Raw genomic sequence first — 15078 nt, forward strand, 5'->3', positions numbered from 1 at the left:
GCACTAAAGTTCAAGAGTGGACACCACACTTGCATTGACAGCTACCTTTTCACTTATTTTGAGCATTGATTGCTTAAGAAACAGTCCTGCTTAGTACATCACATTTATGTAGAAAAAACTGAAAGCAATATGTTTCATGAAATATGTGCTTAATCAGTCCTGAGAGAAATTTTCTAAAAAAATCTAACGAAAAGATTCCAGAAATCCAAACAGTTTTGCTGAATTTGTTTCATGTACAGGGTGATTCAGAAACTATCGTTCGAATTTGGTGAGAAGGTAGGGAATAGCTTATAAGAACACTATTTTCACTTAGCAAAGTATGGTTGCAAATGTCATGCAGAGGGGAGGTATGTTCAGGAGGTGAATGAAAGGATGATGTGTAAGCAAGTGGTAAATCAAATAGAATTTATTTCTTCATCATTATTACAGCAGGTGCTCATAGTTATGACCATTTGCTAAAATGCAGGACTGACTGCGCCATTGACTGTCAAACATTCTGAAAAATTACTTGCATTTCACAGACATTGCTGGCAAAAACTGATAGCTATGCTGCAAGATTCCACAGGACTTCTTTTTTTTAGGTTGCCAGGCACGAGAAAATCAAGAATGAAATCAATTTCATAAATATTTCTATGTAACAGATTTTTCAGCACCATCTATTACGTAACGCATACATTTGCGACTATACATTCCTATGTGAAATCATGTTCTCAATCTATTCTGTATTGGATCACAACACAATAACATTACAATAAGTGGATATGTTTAATTCACCCTTGTCAACCTTATCTCCTGTTGTATTTTAACAAATCTATTCTTCCCCCATCCAAATTTTGGATTATTTGAATGATAAAATTGTTATCACAAAAATGAGAAACTTTGCCTGGTTTTAATTTATACAAAAATTGCCACGTTTTCAAGACAAATAAATTCAATTGGTCGAATGGTCGACGCGTTTCGGCTCTTCAATGGAGAGCCGATGGATGGGCAATTTTTGTATAAATTAAAGATAAAATTGTTGGTCCCTCCATGTTTGACTGATTAATTCGAGATTTGACTAACACAATTGATTAAAAAAAATTATATACAATATGGCTAACGTTGTTCCGATATTTAAGAAGGGTAGTAGAGAGGTGGTGTCTAATTATCGTCCAGTGAGTTTGACGAGCTCCCTCTCGAAAATTTTGGAAATTATCATCAAAAGGCAGTTTGTGAAGTGGATAGACGAGAATAATGTATTGTCGGATAATCAGCATGGGTTCAGGAAGGGGAAGTCATGTGTAACTAACCTCCTTTGCTTCTATGATTACGTGACTAAGGCTTTGGGTAAGAGCAAAAATGTCGACGTTGTTTACCTTGATTTCCAGAAGGCATTCGATCGGGTCCAACATGGCAAACTCTTGAAGCGTTTACACGAGATTGGAATAGGGGGCAACTTGCTGAATTGGATAGAATCGTGGTTAAGAGATAGGTCGCAACGAGTTATGGTGAACGGGGAATTCTCTGGTTGGACAGACGTCACAAGTGGAGTTCCTCAGGGAAGTGTCCTTGGCCCCATACTTTTTTCACTTTTTATCGACAAACTCGATCAGGGTATCGATGGAATTACTAGCAAATTCGCAGATGATGTGAAGCTAATGGGGGTAATCGGAAATGAAAGCGATAGGGAGTTGCTCCAGACCAACTTAAACAAGATTGCAGCATGGGCAAAGGAATGGAGCATGACGTTTAGCGTAGATAAGTGCATGGTCGCTCATTTTGGTTCGAACAACCCACGGTTCTCTTACGAGTTGAATGGTGTCACTATCCCGGATGCAACTAGAGTCACCGATTTGGGAATTCTCATTGACGAGCGACTTAAGTTTTCTGAACATTGTTCAGCGGTTGTCAAAAAATCGAATAGAATGCTTGGTCTCATTTTCAAAAAGGTCTCTTCGCGTTCTCCTAAAGTCATTCTTCCGCTTTTTCGAGGCTTAGTTCGTCCTGGACTGGAGTATGCTGTAAGGTTTTGGAGACCATACCTACAGAGGGACATAGACTTGGTTGAAGGGGTGCAGAGAAGAGCTACGCGTGTCCTTATTGGCACACGGGGTATGAAGAGAGACTTCATTTTTTGAATATGTTTACATTGGATGAACGCAGGTGTCGAGGAGATATGATCGAAGTGTTCAAAATTTTCAATGGGATGGATAGGATGGACCATGAACTTTTAGTACACCGCCAATCCACTGCTTTTACAAGGGGACACCAGTATCGATTGGTGAGGGACAATGCAAGGTTATGGTGTCGCAGGGAATTTTTCTCCAATAGGGTTGTTAATAAATGGAATAGCTTACCCCCGGAGGTAGTAAATTGTAACACAATTGACACGTTTAAAAAGAAATACGATAAACATGTTGGGGTAAATCGAGAAGCTATCCATTCTTAGAATAAGACAACCATAAGTATTCGTTATGGGCATTGTATAATATTTTATCATGTGTATATATTGTTTGTAATTTGTGTTAATTGCATTTTTAATTGGGTTGCTGTATTTTTGAAACACATGACAACCATATTTTTATGGGCATCTTTTTATCAGCCACCTCGTTGGGCATTTTGCCTGTTGTGGCGTTGTATTTGTATTTGTATAAACCTTTACCTTTGTATTAAACCTTTGCAAGTTCTTTGAATGCTTCAAATCAATTATAAGCAACAAACAAAAGTTTTGCTGATATTATTATTCAGTCACGAATTGAAAGATTTCATTAAAAAATTCTGTTAAAAATAAGGTTTTTTAAAACTGTATTTTTATCCCCCCCCCCCCCCCCCCCCCACAAAGAAATACAACACCTGTTCTACAGCAAAGAAAATGATTGGGGCTTCAGCCATTTCATGCCATGGAATGTAAGTGATCTCGTTATTGATTGACTCGAAAATATAATGGCATCTGTATTGCTTGTTTCTCATGATGAAGAATGTCAGAATATGATTACTTTTTTTTTTCCTTATGTCTCTAGGAAGTTCTTGATCCTGAAAAAGGATACATTAAAGATGATACAATTACACTGGAAGTATTTGTTCAGGCTGATGCACCACATGGTGTGAGGTGAGATTTTGAATAACTAACATGTTTCTTCCATTTTTTCTTATAGGTGAATAATAGTGAAACTGGGGGGGGGGGACACATGTCTGGCTTAAGTGTAGTCCTTTTTCCCTCCCATTGAAATTTCCTTTGCATTTGTAAATTTCAATTCAGGCTGCAGATGGGGTGGAAATGTGATTTGGAAGAGTAAATGAATGTTCATGTGAACTGTTATGCTGTCTTGGAGGAAGGGATGCTTGTGACACTGGTTTTTAATGTTTGACCCATGCGAATCCTATTGACTAGTGTTTTTTTAAATTTTGTCACCCTTGCCCAATTCATGGTTTATCTGCAGCTACTCGGAATAGTTGAATATTTTCACTTTGAAAGAATCACTTCAGGACATAAATAAGCACTTGCTGTGCGATGCCCCTGACAAAGGTTGGCAAAAACCCCCAGTAGCCTCTGTGCATATTTAGGGAAACACTGCTGTAGACGTTTGTTGATGGAGTGTGTCTTGGGTGTTCTTGGCTGATTGAAGAGGGAGTGCCTAGTGATTGTGAAGACTTTTATCTTTACAAAGGTTTTTAACAGCTGGTTGATGCAAAGATATGTTTAGGAAAGAGAGAAAATTCATCTGTCCTGCAGGGAATCAAACTCACGCCCTTTCACTTTCCGGGTGAACACACTAGACTACAGAGGCAATGAATAGCTAAATCTTTCAGTGGAGCTCGCATGCACTGAATGGAAATCTTTCAGTGGAGCTCGCATGCACTAAATGGGGTCGTACATGGACAGTCAGACCTAACTCAGGCTAAAGCTCACAATTGCTGATAATGCTACCAGATGGCAACTTATCCTCGGATAAGTCACCATCTGGTGGCATTGTCAACAATTGTATCCTCGGATAAGCCATCACCTGGTGAACATTACCAGCAATTGTGAGTTTTAGCCTGATTTAGGTCCAACCGTCCCATTCAGTGCATGCGAGCTCCAAGGGAAGGTTTAGATATTTGTTGCATCTGTGTGTGTGTAGTGTAGTGCGTTCACCTGGAAAGTGAAAGTACAGCGTTCGATTCCCCGCAGGGGCAGTTGAATTCTTTCTTTCTAAAATATGTCTTTGCATCAGCCAGCTGTTAAAAACCTTCGTATTGATAGCTGAGTGACGTCATTCTCGGCTTTGTTTCTTTGTTTTCACAAAATTGATCCTATTCTATCTAGGGTGCATCTTTCACTTACAGGAATTAGACTGTGCTTAGCTATTCTGGCATTCTAAGTTGGCACATACTCGACTCCTTTCAGTGACTGCAGAATAAAAATTGTAATGCACAGAAAAGTTTTCTGCAAAATGCAGATTGACTTATGGTTCGTATAAGCTGCAGCATTTTTTCTGAAGGTCTGATAGAACATTAGAAGTTGAATAAAACTTAATTTCTTACATACACTTACCATTCAAGTTTTCTTAAGAATATTGATTAAACATTAGGCGTTAACGTTTGGTGTGGAAAAAATATTTTTCAACTGAAAATGAGAATATAAGAACAGGCGAGATTGCTTATATAAAAATTAATTAAAATCTCTCCTAGTCATAGAAAAATGTTATTAAATAGCCCCTGGTTTTGCATGAGTCGCAAGAGCTGAAAACTTGAGTCTTGAAACTGTATAAACCTCTAGCTTTATTATGGAAATCCATATGAAGAATTAAAGGATGAGAAATATTTGAACAAAATGTTCATTCAGGAGCTCTAATCCAATAGAATTTATTATTATAGTAATCATATTCACAGAGGTGACTGTTAATAGGGGTTTTACTGTGCATTGTATATTTTGTGTAGAATATAGTAATCAAAATAGGGTTTACATTGAGTACCATCCTGAGTTTATTCTTTGTTATTAAATAGTTTCCTGATGCTTAACTTGAAAAATGAATTGTAAATGTGTTTTGATAATAAGCCAAAGAATGTCTGGTTTCTATTTTTTTCTCTTTCATAGTTGGGATTCTAAGAAGCACACTGGTTATGTTGGCTTGAAGAATCAAGGAGCCACATGTTACATGAATTCGTTATTACAGACATTGTTTTTCACTAACAAACTGCGAAAGGTGAGTTTAGTTTAGTCTTATCAAATTTTACAATAAAAAATAACTTGTTTTTTTAAAAACTCGTTTTATATATATATATACGGTCAAACCTCGTTAATGAGTCATTCTTGGGAGAGCAAAAATATGACTTGATATGCGGAGTGACTCATTAAACGGAGTAAGCCATAGCTGTCTCATTTCCTGCCTGAAGATAATAGGGACTTTCAAAAAGTGATCCAGTAAGCAGAGTGACGTGTTAACCGGGTGACACACTAACGAGGTTTGACTGTATAATCGGGCTGAAGCACAATCGTGTTAGAGAGAGACAGAGTTATCTAAGAAAGAGTTTCTGTATTTTGTTTGATTATTTTTGCCACACTAGTCATTTCATGCAAATTAAACTTGGACCTGCAGTTTATAGCCAATTTTTGGATGACTTCAGAATACCCAGAATATTTTATATTTTTTTAAACTGAATTTTTATTGTCTGCCATTGTGTTTTTATTTTCCTAGGCCGTCTACCAGATACCCACAGAAGGCGATGACTCATCAAGAAGTGTTGCTTTAGCTCTGCAGCGAGTTTTCTATGAACTCCAATTTTCTGACAAGCCTGTTGGTACCAAAAAGCTCACTAAATCCTTCGGGTATGCATACATTCATTGAAATTAATATTGTCAAGTGTGTGTTAGTCAGTAAAACTTGATCAAAAATATATTTATTATAAAACGTCATAAAAAATTTTTCTTCCCCACTTATTTTTAATACAGGTGGGAAACATTAGATTCATTTATGCAGCATGATGTTCAAGAACTTTGTCGAGTGGTAAGCCTCCATTATATGGTATAGGATGTATTTTTTTTCGTCTAAAGTTACAGGATAAGTGACCAGACCATTGATGGTTCTTATGAAACATAGAGTCAGTAGTGTGTGACCTATAGGGTGTCAAAATGCATTAGGAACTTTTAGTATGTCCTGGTATATGCCTTATTTTTTGAATGTTATTTTGGTTTTTTCATGTTCTGTTTTGTACAGGTTCCACTGTATTTGGCATTATTTCTGAACGTGCTTGCATCAAGCCTTTTCTGTAGACATTGTTGTTAAGCCTTATAGATATTCAAAAAAATTCATGGCGGAGGGGGAGAATTTAAATTGTCTGAAACAAAATTTGAGACCTTAAATCCTAGCTGTTTGTCATCGCTAGATAATGTATTCAATCAAACTTGATTATGACAAAGTCAAATGATTTGGAAGCGGTATGGGTCCAACAAAGTTTGTCCATGACAAATATTTTTGCCAATTTATAAAAGATTAGGTTGAAATGGGGTTTTGTACATTGAATATGAACTTAGCAACTTTTTTTCTTCCCTAGTGGGGGGGAAAAGCAAGGATAACAAAAATCGTACCCTCTTTTTTGGTGGATGTTTATGCAGTTGGGACCACTTATAACAACATTGGAAAAATACAGCAAAACTATTCATTGTACATGAACTTTGCTGTATCGGTTTTGTTGAGCAAAAAGCATTTCACATGCATGCATGTTATACATTTTTCAGTAATCTGAGCATTCCTAAAATGAATAGATTAAAATAATATATATTTTTTAATAAAGATTAAAAATTTAAAATCTCTCATATTTGAATACATAAAAAATATGTCAATCGTTGCTTTTTTTCTTGATATTTTTTGTAGAACATTTTTTGTTTAAATGATTTTTGCCGAATAATCATGCGAAGTACAGTATAATGCGCCTTTTCTAATAAGAGCATGGACACTGGAAGAATTTTTCCCTTCATTTAAAAAAATAAGACTTCAAATAATCTTTTTTTTTGATACCTCACTTTTTTTCATTTTTGGCTTTCAACTAACTGTATAGGTATAGTTAAAAATTTTTTTTTTTTTTGCACAAAATAGAATTTTGCACTTAGACATTCTCAAAATTAATTTGCACATGATACTACCACAACCAGTGTCTAAATCTAAGTTGAGAATGAAAAATATGCATTTTTAAGATGGTTTGGAAGGAATTTATTCTTAAAATAAATAACCTCAACTTTTTTTTCTAATGAGGATTTCTGAAAACAAAAGATAACAGAGAAAAGTATGAAAAAAAAAGAAGTAAAATAAGATTTTAATAGTACCCTAAACAGTCCTACTAGAATGTCTTCCAGAGCAAGAAAGGGGACATTATCAGTTGCAGAAAGGTAAATTTAAAGATAAGATTTACATGAGGTTACAAAGAAATTTGTGACGATTCCATGTTTGAAAATTTGTCAAATTTGTTATAGGCATACTTTTGCTGCAATTGGTGTTCATTATGAGCAGTCAAAATAGCATTGATGAACAATACGAAATTCATGGGACACGGGAAAAAAACTTCATTGTATGTAAAAATTTGTAATATCTGTGTTTTGTTCTAAGCGTGCACACACACACAAGTTCGACTGTACCTTCTTTCCCATGCACCTATGCAATTTTTCCTCCTTGCTGGTAAAATACTGGCTTTTTATTTCCCAAGGGCTCGCAAAAGAGGTTTTGCACTCAGTCAAAATTAAACATAATTTTCATGCGTGTTAAGTAATTTTTAGTTAAATGAGCCACGTCTCTAACAAGTATATACAGTCCAATCCTGTTATAACAAACTCCAAGAAACCGGAGAAGTCACTTCGTTACAATGAAATTTCGTTATAAGTCAATTCCAGGTTTTTGCATTATTCCTATATCAACTTATCTGGGGTATTAGAAAAGTGTTCGTTGAAACGAGATTTTCGTTTTAACGGTATTAGATTGTATTTAAAATAATTATATAGGGTACATAGCTAACTTCTCTTGCTGCAAATTATTGGCATACTGTTGATCCTAGAGGCATACTCCCAATTTGGAAAAGTATCCAAGTAACCTGTGGAATTAAGATGCATCATTCATATTGCAACCCCAGGGGTGGGGGGGGGGGTGTATAGTTATTAAAATAAAAAGAACTGTTTATTGTCATCCTGTTGTAAAAATTCTACCGCATTTCCCAGCATCAGCTTGCATGCCGGGAAACAACAAGGGAGACCAGAATGTCAGGGGGAATTTGAATAACAGATTCTGGAAAATTCCTAAATATCTTTATTATAAAAATCCATTGAATTGACTGAATGCCTACTGTGATCGTCATTGAATCTCATTTTTCCCGGCATGCCTGAAATGGACCAGACCCTAGCTTTCATAAATTTTGTGTTCCTCGAGTTTAGCGACACTAATTAAAAAGGCGGTAAATATGGTAATTAGAAAGTGTTTGCCTTTTGTCTCTCCTGAGGCCAACAAAAAAAAAGTTCCACATTTCTAAATTCAATATTCGTCAAAGTATTTGAATTCAAAAATCTGAGGAAAGGGGTGAAAGAACAGCATAAGCTAATGGACACCAGCTCATAATGCTGTTCCTTTCCACTTTTGTTCCGATTTTTGAATTCAGATATCTCAGTGAATATTGCACTTAGAAACTGATTTTTTTTTGTTTATCCTCAGGCAACTTTTCGATTGAGATTTTTAAGACGGTGACCAAATGAAAAGTTAATTTTTTTAAAAAATTTTAATAACTATATGACCCCTTGCAATATGAATGACGTATGTGAAGTCTACATGTTTATTTTAATACTTTTCTAATTGGAACTATGTCTCTAGAATCAATGGTTTACCAGTAATTTGTGGCAAAGGGACTTTATATGCACTCTAGTTTGATTTAGGGTGTATACTTTGTTCCTGGTTGTCTCTTCATATTTCAAAATTCTAATTTTCAAACCATTTAATAATTTCAAATGTTTTACAGTCTTTAATTTTGTAAACCGTAGTTATTGGACAACATGGAAAGCAAAATGAAAGGAACTTGTGTTGCAGGAACCATTCCTCAGTTGTTCGAAGGAAAAATGACGGTATGTGAAATCATATTGCTTTTTTTATTTTTTAATTTATCTTAATTTCTTGCTTTTTTGTTTATATTCAGAAAATATTTTTTACTTCTTGAAAAAACATCAGTTTTGGTATAAATGCTCTATTTAAGTTGGGCTCAAGCCTGTCTACGGTACAGAGTGCACTAATACCTTAACTAGCCCTTTTTCTGAAGTCAAATTAGCCTTCACCCAAATGGTTCGAGTTATGCACCTTTTTTTGCCTCTTTTTTTCTCTCGCACAGCTGTGGAGTCATCACTGCTCTGTTTCAGTAGTTTATTTATAATAGTATACCATTTGTGCGTTCCATTGTTCCCAATCTTTATGAATTCAAAGGCCCTCTGTAAGTTATTCGAAGCAATCAGTTGCATTGTTAACTTGCAGTATGTGGGTTTATATTTGAACTTGAACTCATTACAATTAATATGAATATTAATGGATAAGAACTGAATACCATTAATATGAATATTATTGGTATTCAGTTGCGCACAATTGAATCACTTTCATTTTATTAAAATTTAACTTATGACTCTTAAAGTCAGCCTGCAGACCACTTGTTTTTTTTTTTTTGCTGATCAAAGGTTGAGAAACACTGCTATCTCACTACACTAACATAAGAAATACATAGTTTTCTTGTGTTTTAGTAACCAATTACTACACTGGGTTTATTTTGTGGGCCAAATTTAAAGATTCTTGATGCTAGTCAATTAAAAAAGATTTTCCTGCAAATTTACTCAGGTTTAAATTGTTACCCAATAATTGACCTTGTTTTAAATATTAGTTGAATTAATTTTGAAGTTCCATTTTGAAAAAGCGTTAGTTATGGCAAATATTTTTTTTGTTTATCACTCAAATTCTCTTCAGCAGTTCCAGAATAGAAAGTTTTTAACGAATTTAGATTCTAAATCCTTTTTAAAGTTGGAGGAACATCAATTGTTTGTTGATATACTACTCGTTAAATTTGATTTTTCTTCCCTGCAGTCTTTTATACGGTGCAAAAACGTGGATTACACTTCAAAGCGTGTTGAAGCGTTCTATGATATTCAGTTGAATGTAAAGGGCAAGAAGAACAGTAAGTTTTGTAATAATTACAGCTATTTTGTTTTAATTTGCACTTCATTGATATAATTTTAATTTTTTTAGATTATAATTCTGATCTTTAATGCCAGATGTAATAAAAGTGCAAAAATTGATTGTCTAAATGAGAGGCTGTGTAATAGTCAAATCCCATTCAACAGTTTTTATCTCTTTTGTGTGCAGCATCTGCTCATTGAGTCTGAGTTTGGTTTTCTGGCCATATTGATTGACAAAACAGTATCTGAGCTAAGGTGACAGATTACCTCGGATTTTTTAAAACTGAGTATTCAAAAAAACAATAGTAAATAACTTTAGTTGGGGTGGGGGCGACTTCTAAATTTTTTATGCTAAATATGGCGCATAGTAAAAATTAAGAAAGTACAAGGTCTATCCCTGAGCTACCTAGCTGGTTGGAACTGATTCACATCTGATGAAAATCTTTATATATAAAATTGATTTTTCTGTCTGTGTGTGTATGCTCTATACAAATCTGAAATTTTAGATCGATCATCGCCAAATTTTACATATGTACCAAATGGGACCCAACTTGAAGAATAGGCTACTTTAAAAGTTTGTCAGACTTGGGCAAAAAACTGTTGGGCTACAATGGTTTCTGGGCCTCATTGAATCACTTTCGGAATATTTATTTTAGTTACTGTGGTTCCCAAGCAATGTGTTTCAGACATGTATATGCCTTTATAATGGTTTGCCACTTTTTCAATCCTCCGAGTAATAAGGCTTTTTGAATAGACGTCAGAATCATCATCACTTTGAGGGTCAGGCAAAGGATGATCCCCATAGAAATCAGTGTTAAAATTGCCAATTTTACTGTAGAAATGCAGAAATTTAGTGGGGTTTTCCGCCACATCAATAATTTAAAAAATTCAGTAAGTTCAGGGGGGGGGGAATTTGCATCTAGATTTCTTTCATGAATTGTGCAGGAAGTCGCCATATTGGTTAACTTAGACACGGTTTGAATGTCCCTCAAAGAAAAGAGGAAGATATCACGTGATCCAAAAAGCCTCATTGAAGAATACCTGGGCAGCGCCGGGTATGATAGCTAGTGTTCTATATAACTTGTTTTCTTCTGACCTACATATTTGCACTTACTCTTATTTTTTTAGTTCTTGGTTTATTGGATTAGAGCTGTTATAAGACCTGTCTTTATAACAGAGGTACCAGATATGAAAATGATTTTTTGTTTTGTAAATACCAATACTACTAAACCAGACATGTACCTTGTCCATATTCGTCTGTGGAACTTTGTTTTCTATACCTTGTGAAAAATTCTGCCTGGGGAGGCATTGAAAACCCCCTATAGTCCCTGGCAAGTTTTCTACAAACCAAAATTACTGGCATTATTAGGAAAAATGAAACAGAACTCATATTCTTAGCAAAAAAAAAAAAAAAAAATACAGGAAAGAGGTTTTAAGAAGGAATTTTGAAAATTTTCATCTCTCACACACATTGGATTATCCGGAACTTCTAACTTTCAAGATTCTAATTATTGGAATTTACTGTAGCCTCATTCTACCTTAAAAAAATTTTTTTTTGTATTTGAAATTGTTTGAAAATTTTTAGTTTAATAATTTTCATTATCGGTTTTAATCATCATTTTCACTTATTTTTCATTCGATTATTAGTTGTGGAGTCTTTCAAAGATTATTGTGCCACTGAGACTTTGGAAGGCGAGAACAAATATGATGCTGGGCAGTATGGTCTGCAAGAAGCTGAAAAAGGCATACATTTCTCTTCTTTGCCCCCAGTGCTGCACCTGCATTTGTTGCGTTTTCAGTATGATCCTCTAACTGATCAGAACATCAAAATAAATGATAGGTGAGGAAAAATATTCTTTTCAACTGCTTCTCAGCAACACTTGGTGAAAAATTCATATATCTTGTAACTGACAGTATTTTTAATTTTATGTTATGGGAAAAAATCATTTTCCATTCATCGTGCATCTATTTCTTCTGCGTTTTTCTGACTTATAAACAATTTATTCATTCCAATACCAAGGAACTACTACTCAACCGTACGTATTCCTCCAGGAAATTTCTAATGAATCTGTACATACAGGAATGTGTTGAGATTTTACAATACCAAGAAACTGTAAAATCTTCAGGTTTTGGGATAAGCATTCCGGTAATGATTCACATTATCATTAACAAACTCCTGAGCAATGTAAGGGATTTTTGCCCACATTCGAAAAAAAAAAATTCTGATCTCACCAATATGGCATCTATCTTCAAAAAAAATTTTTTTTTCAATCATTATTTGAATTACATATTGTATCCCACCCTCTGAAAAAAATGCAGTGGTAATCCACACTAAGAAATTATGTTTTTAACTGTAATCTATGAATTATATATAGTCAAAATTATGGCCGTATGTATATATCATAGTTGCCAAGTCTCCCGAATTTCTGCTCTCTCTCCTAGACCCCAAAAAATTGTTATATCATCAGAACTTTCACTGATTGCACAAATGCCTAATATGGGGGAGAGGAATGTTATATATTTCTAAAGAATTTCCTGCAAAAAGACTTGCCTCTGTTTTGCTCCCCTAAGTGACATCACATGTGTAAATCAAATTTTCACCATTTCACTAAATCATGAAGAAATGTTTTGTTTTGCCACGTAAGTACAAAAATTTTCAAATAGCCTGTATTGGTTCAGCCTCTTGACAACTTGTTTTTGGACGACTTGTGTGTCCCGTTTTGAATAAGTCTGTTAAGTTTTTTGTTTCAATGGTGGTTTTTCATGTATGCTATTTTGGTTTCAGTATCGTAATCATATTGACAGGTGATTTAATCTATTGTTGGGCGATAATAGGCAGCTTTGTGCTAATTGGCATTAGCTAGCAAGATGTTACATTTTTTGATAGAGGAAAAAAATCCCTATGTTTTTTGCTTTTTTTTTTTCAAATTAAAAATCCATACCTTTTTCAAGAATTCCTTTTAATTTTGTCTTCATATTAAATTTCGGATCCTTACAAAAATCTCCCCAATTTTAACTCTCCAAAGTTGGCAGCTATGATATACTTGTATAATAGTATGTGTAATTAATGATCACTTATCAACAGTGTTGGTATGTTGTAATCAATATCTTACAGGTTCGAATTTGATGAGAAGCTGAATCTAGATGATTTCCTTCGCAGTAATGATGTTACTCCAGCAGTATATACATTGCATGCAGTACTTGTACATAGTGGCGATAATCATGGTGGACATTACGTTGTATTTATCAACCCTAAAGGTGATGGGAAGGTATGTGTTCATAAAGTAATCATAAACATTGATCCTAAGTGTGATTAAATCAATGTCAACTTTTGCTTGCTTCTAGATTTTGGGTTCCGGTAGTGGTATCTGACGTAAATGGTTGAATAATTGTAGTCCAGCCTCAGTAATGTCTTAACTATCCCTCTTTTAACTATCTTTGACTGAATCACTGTCAAAATAATTGCAAGTTCTACAGCTGCTTCACGATGTGAGAAAATTCTGCATGTTTGGGTTGTAGCCATCTGAGTTCAAGAATGAAAACTTGATATAGACTTGCAAAAAATGTTTTTCATTATTATCTTTGACATTATCTGAATCCTTTTTGTTTTATAAAAGGAAAATATTCTATAATTACAAGTCTTTTAATCTTTATTATTGTGAATTATAAATATTTCTAATTTCAGTGGTGTAAATTTGATGACGATGTAGTTTCCAAGTGTTCAAAACAAGAAGCTATCGACCATAACTTTGGTGGGCATGAAGATGATATTAGTGTAAAACACTGTACAAATGCTTATATGTTGGTGTACATACGGGATAGTGCTTTAGGTAAATTTGTCTTTGATGTTTTATACTTGATCTGATTTTCCTTATGTTTTTAATTAAGTTCTAGAAACTTTTTAATTTATGAATTATTTTAGTTTTTCCTTGGGGTAATGCAAACTGATGATTGCTGTTGATGCAGAAAAAAAAACATTGTTTCAGAAACCATATTGTGCATTGATAATGACCATAAATTTTTAACTTTAGCGCAAAAGTAATGGTTTTGTTGTAAGTCAAAAAGTGACTACCTCCAACTCTTGTCATTATACAAATACAACGCCACAACAGGCAAAATGCCCAACAAGGTGGCTGAGAAAAAGATGCCCATAAAAATATGGATGTCATATATTTCAAAAATATAGCAACCCAATTAAAAATGCAATTAACAAAAATTGTAAACAATATATACACATGATAAAATATTATACCATGCCCATAAAGAATACTTATGGGCACTAAGTATGGATAGCTTCTCGATTTACCCCAACATGTTTATCGTATTTCTTTTTAAATGTGTCAATTGTGTTACAATTTACTACCTCCGGGGGGGGGGGGGGGGGTAAGCTATTCCATTTATTAACAACCCTATTAGAGAAAAATTCCCTGCGACACCATAACCTTGCATTGTCCCTCACCAATCGATACTGGTGTCCTCTTGTAAAAGCAGTCAATTGGCGGTGTACTAAAAGTTCCATCCCATTGAAAATTTTGAACACTTATGGAATGTTTAGGTTTTCACAGATATTTTTTACCCATGCGAGTATACACACTTGACATTTTGACTGTGCTCAATGCACATATGCAACTGCAGCAGGGTGCGTCTGGTTCAGGTAATACAATTAAACATCCAAAATGTTGGGCTTAGCATTAAAGGAATTGCTTAACGTTTCACATGCCACTAAGATGAAACATTTGCTAGTGGTTGCTATATCATGGTTGCAATTGAAACATTTGGAAGTTATTTTTTTATACAACCAGTCTGACAGCCTAGGAATTTTATTTCTTGCATTTTACATTGTTTACAGCAGCCCAAGGTAAAATTTTAAATGGTTTACATTTAAGTAAAAAATTAAAGTGTCAACAAAAATTAAGTGTCAATAAACGGTGCTG

General features: G+C 34.5%; 1 protein-coding gene across 1 annotated transcript in view; it reads left to right on the forward strand.

The window, feature by feature from the left end:
• The window catches only part of Usp7 (Ubiquitin-specific protease 7), a 54275-nt gene that overhangs the window by 16437 nt on the left and 22760 nt on the right, over positions 1-15078 (forward strand). The window contains exons 6-15 of the mRNA XM_089248727.1: positions 2822-2886; positions 3000-3088; positions 5057-5165; positions 5658-5788; positions 5912-5966; positions 8975-9055; positions 10053-10143; positions 11792-11984; positions 13260-13413; positions 13830-13974. Of these exons, the coding sequence (XP_089104853.1) occupies positions 2822-2886; positions 3000-3088; positions 5057-5165; positions 5658-5788; positions 5912-5966; positions 8975-9055; positions 10053-10143; positions 11792-11984; positions 13260-13413; positions 13830-13974 (1113 nt within the window). The remainder of the gene's footprint in view (positions 1-2821; positions 2887-2999; positions 3089-5056; positions 5166-5657; positions 5789-5911; positions 5967-8974; positions 9056-10052; positions 10144-11791; positions 11985-13259; positions 13414-13829; positions 13975-15078) is intronic.

The sequence above is a fragment of the Pholcus phalangioides genome, unplaced genomic scaffold (genome assembly GCF_987345545.1).
Source record: "Pholcus phalangioides strain wild (caught in Gottingen) unplaced genomic scaffold, Ppha-v1.0 ptg000020l_1, whole genome shotgun sequence".
Taxonomy (NCBI): Eukaryota; Metazoa; Arthropoda; class Arachnida; order Araneae; family Pholcidae; genus Pholcus; species Pholcus phalangioides.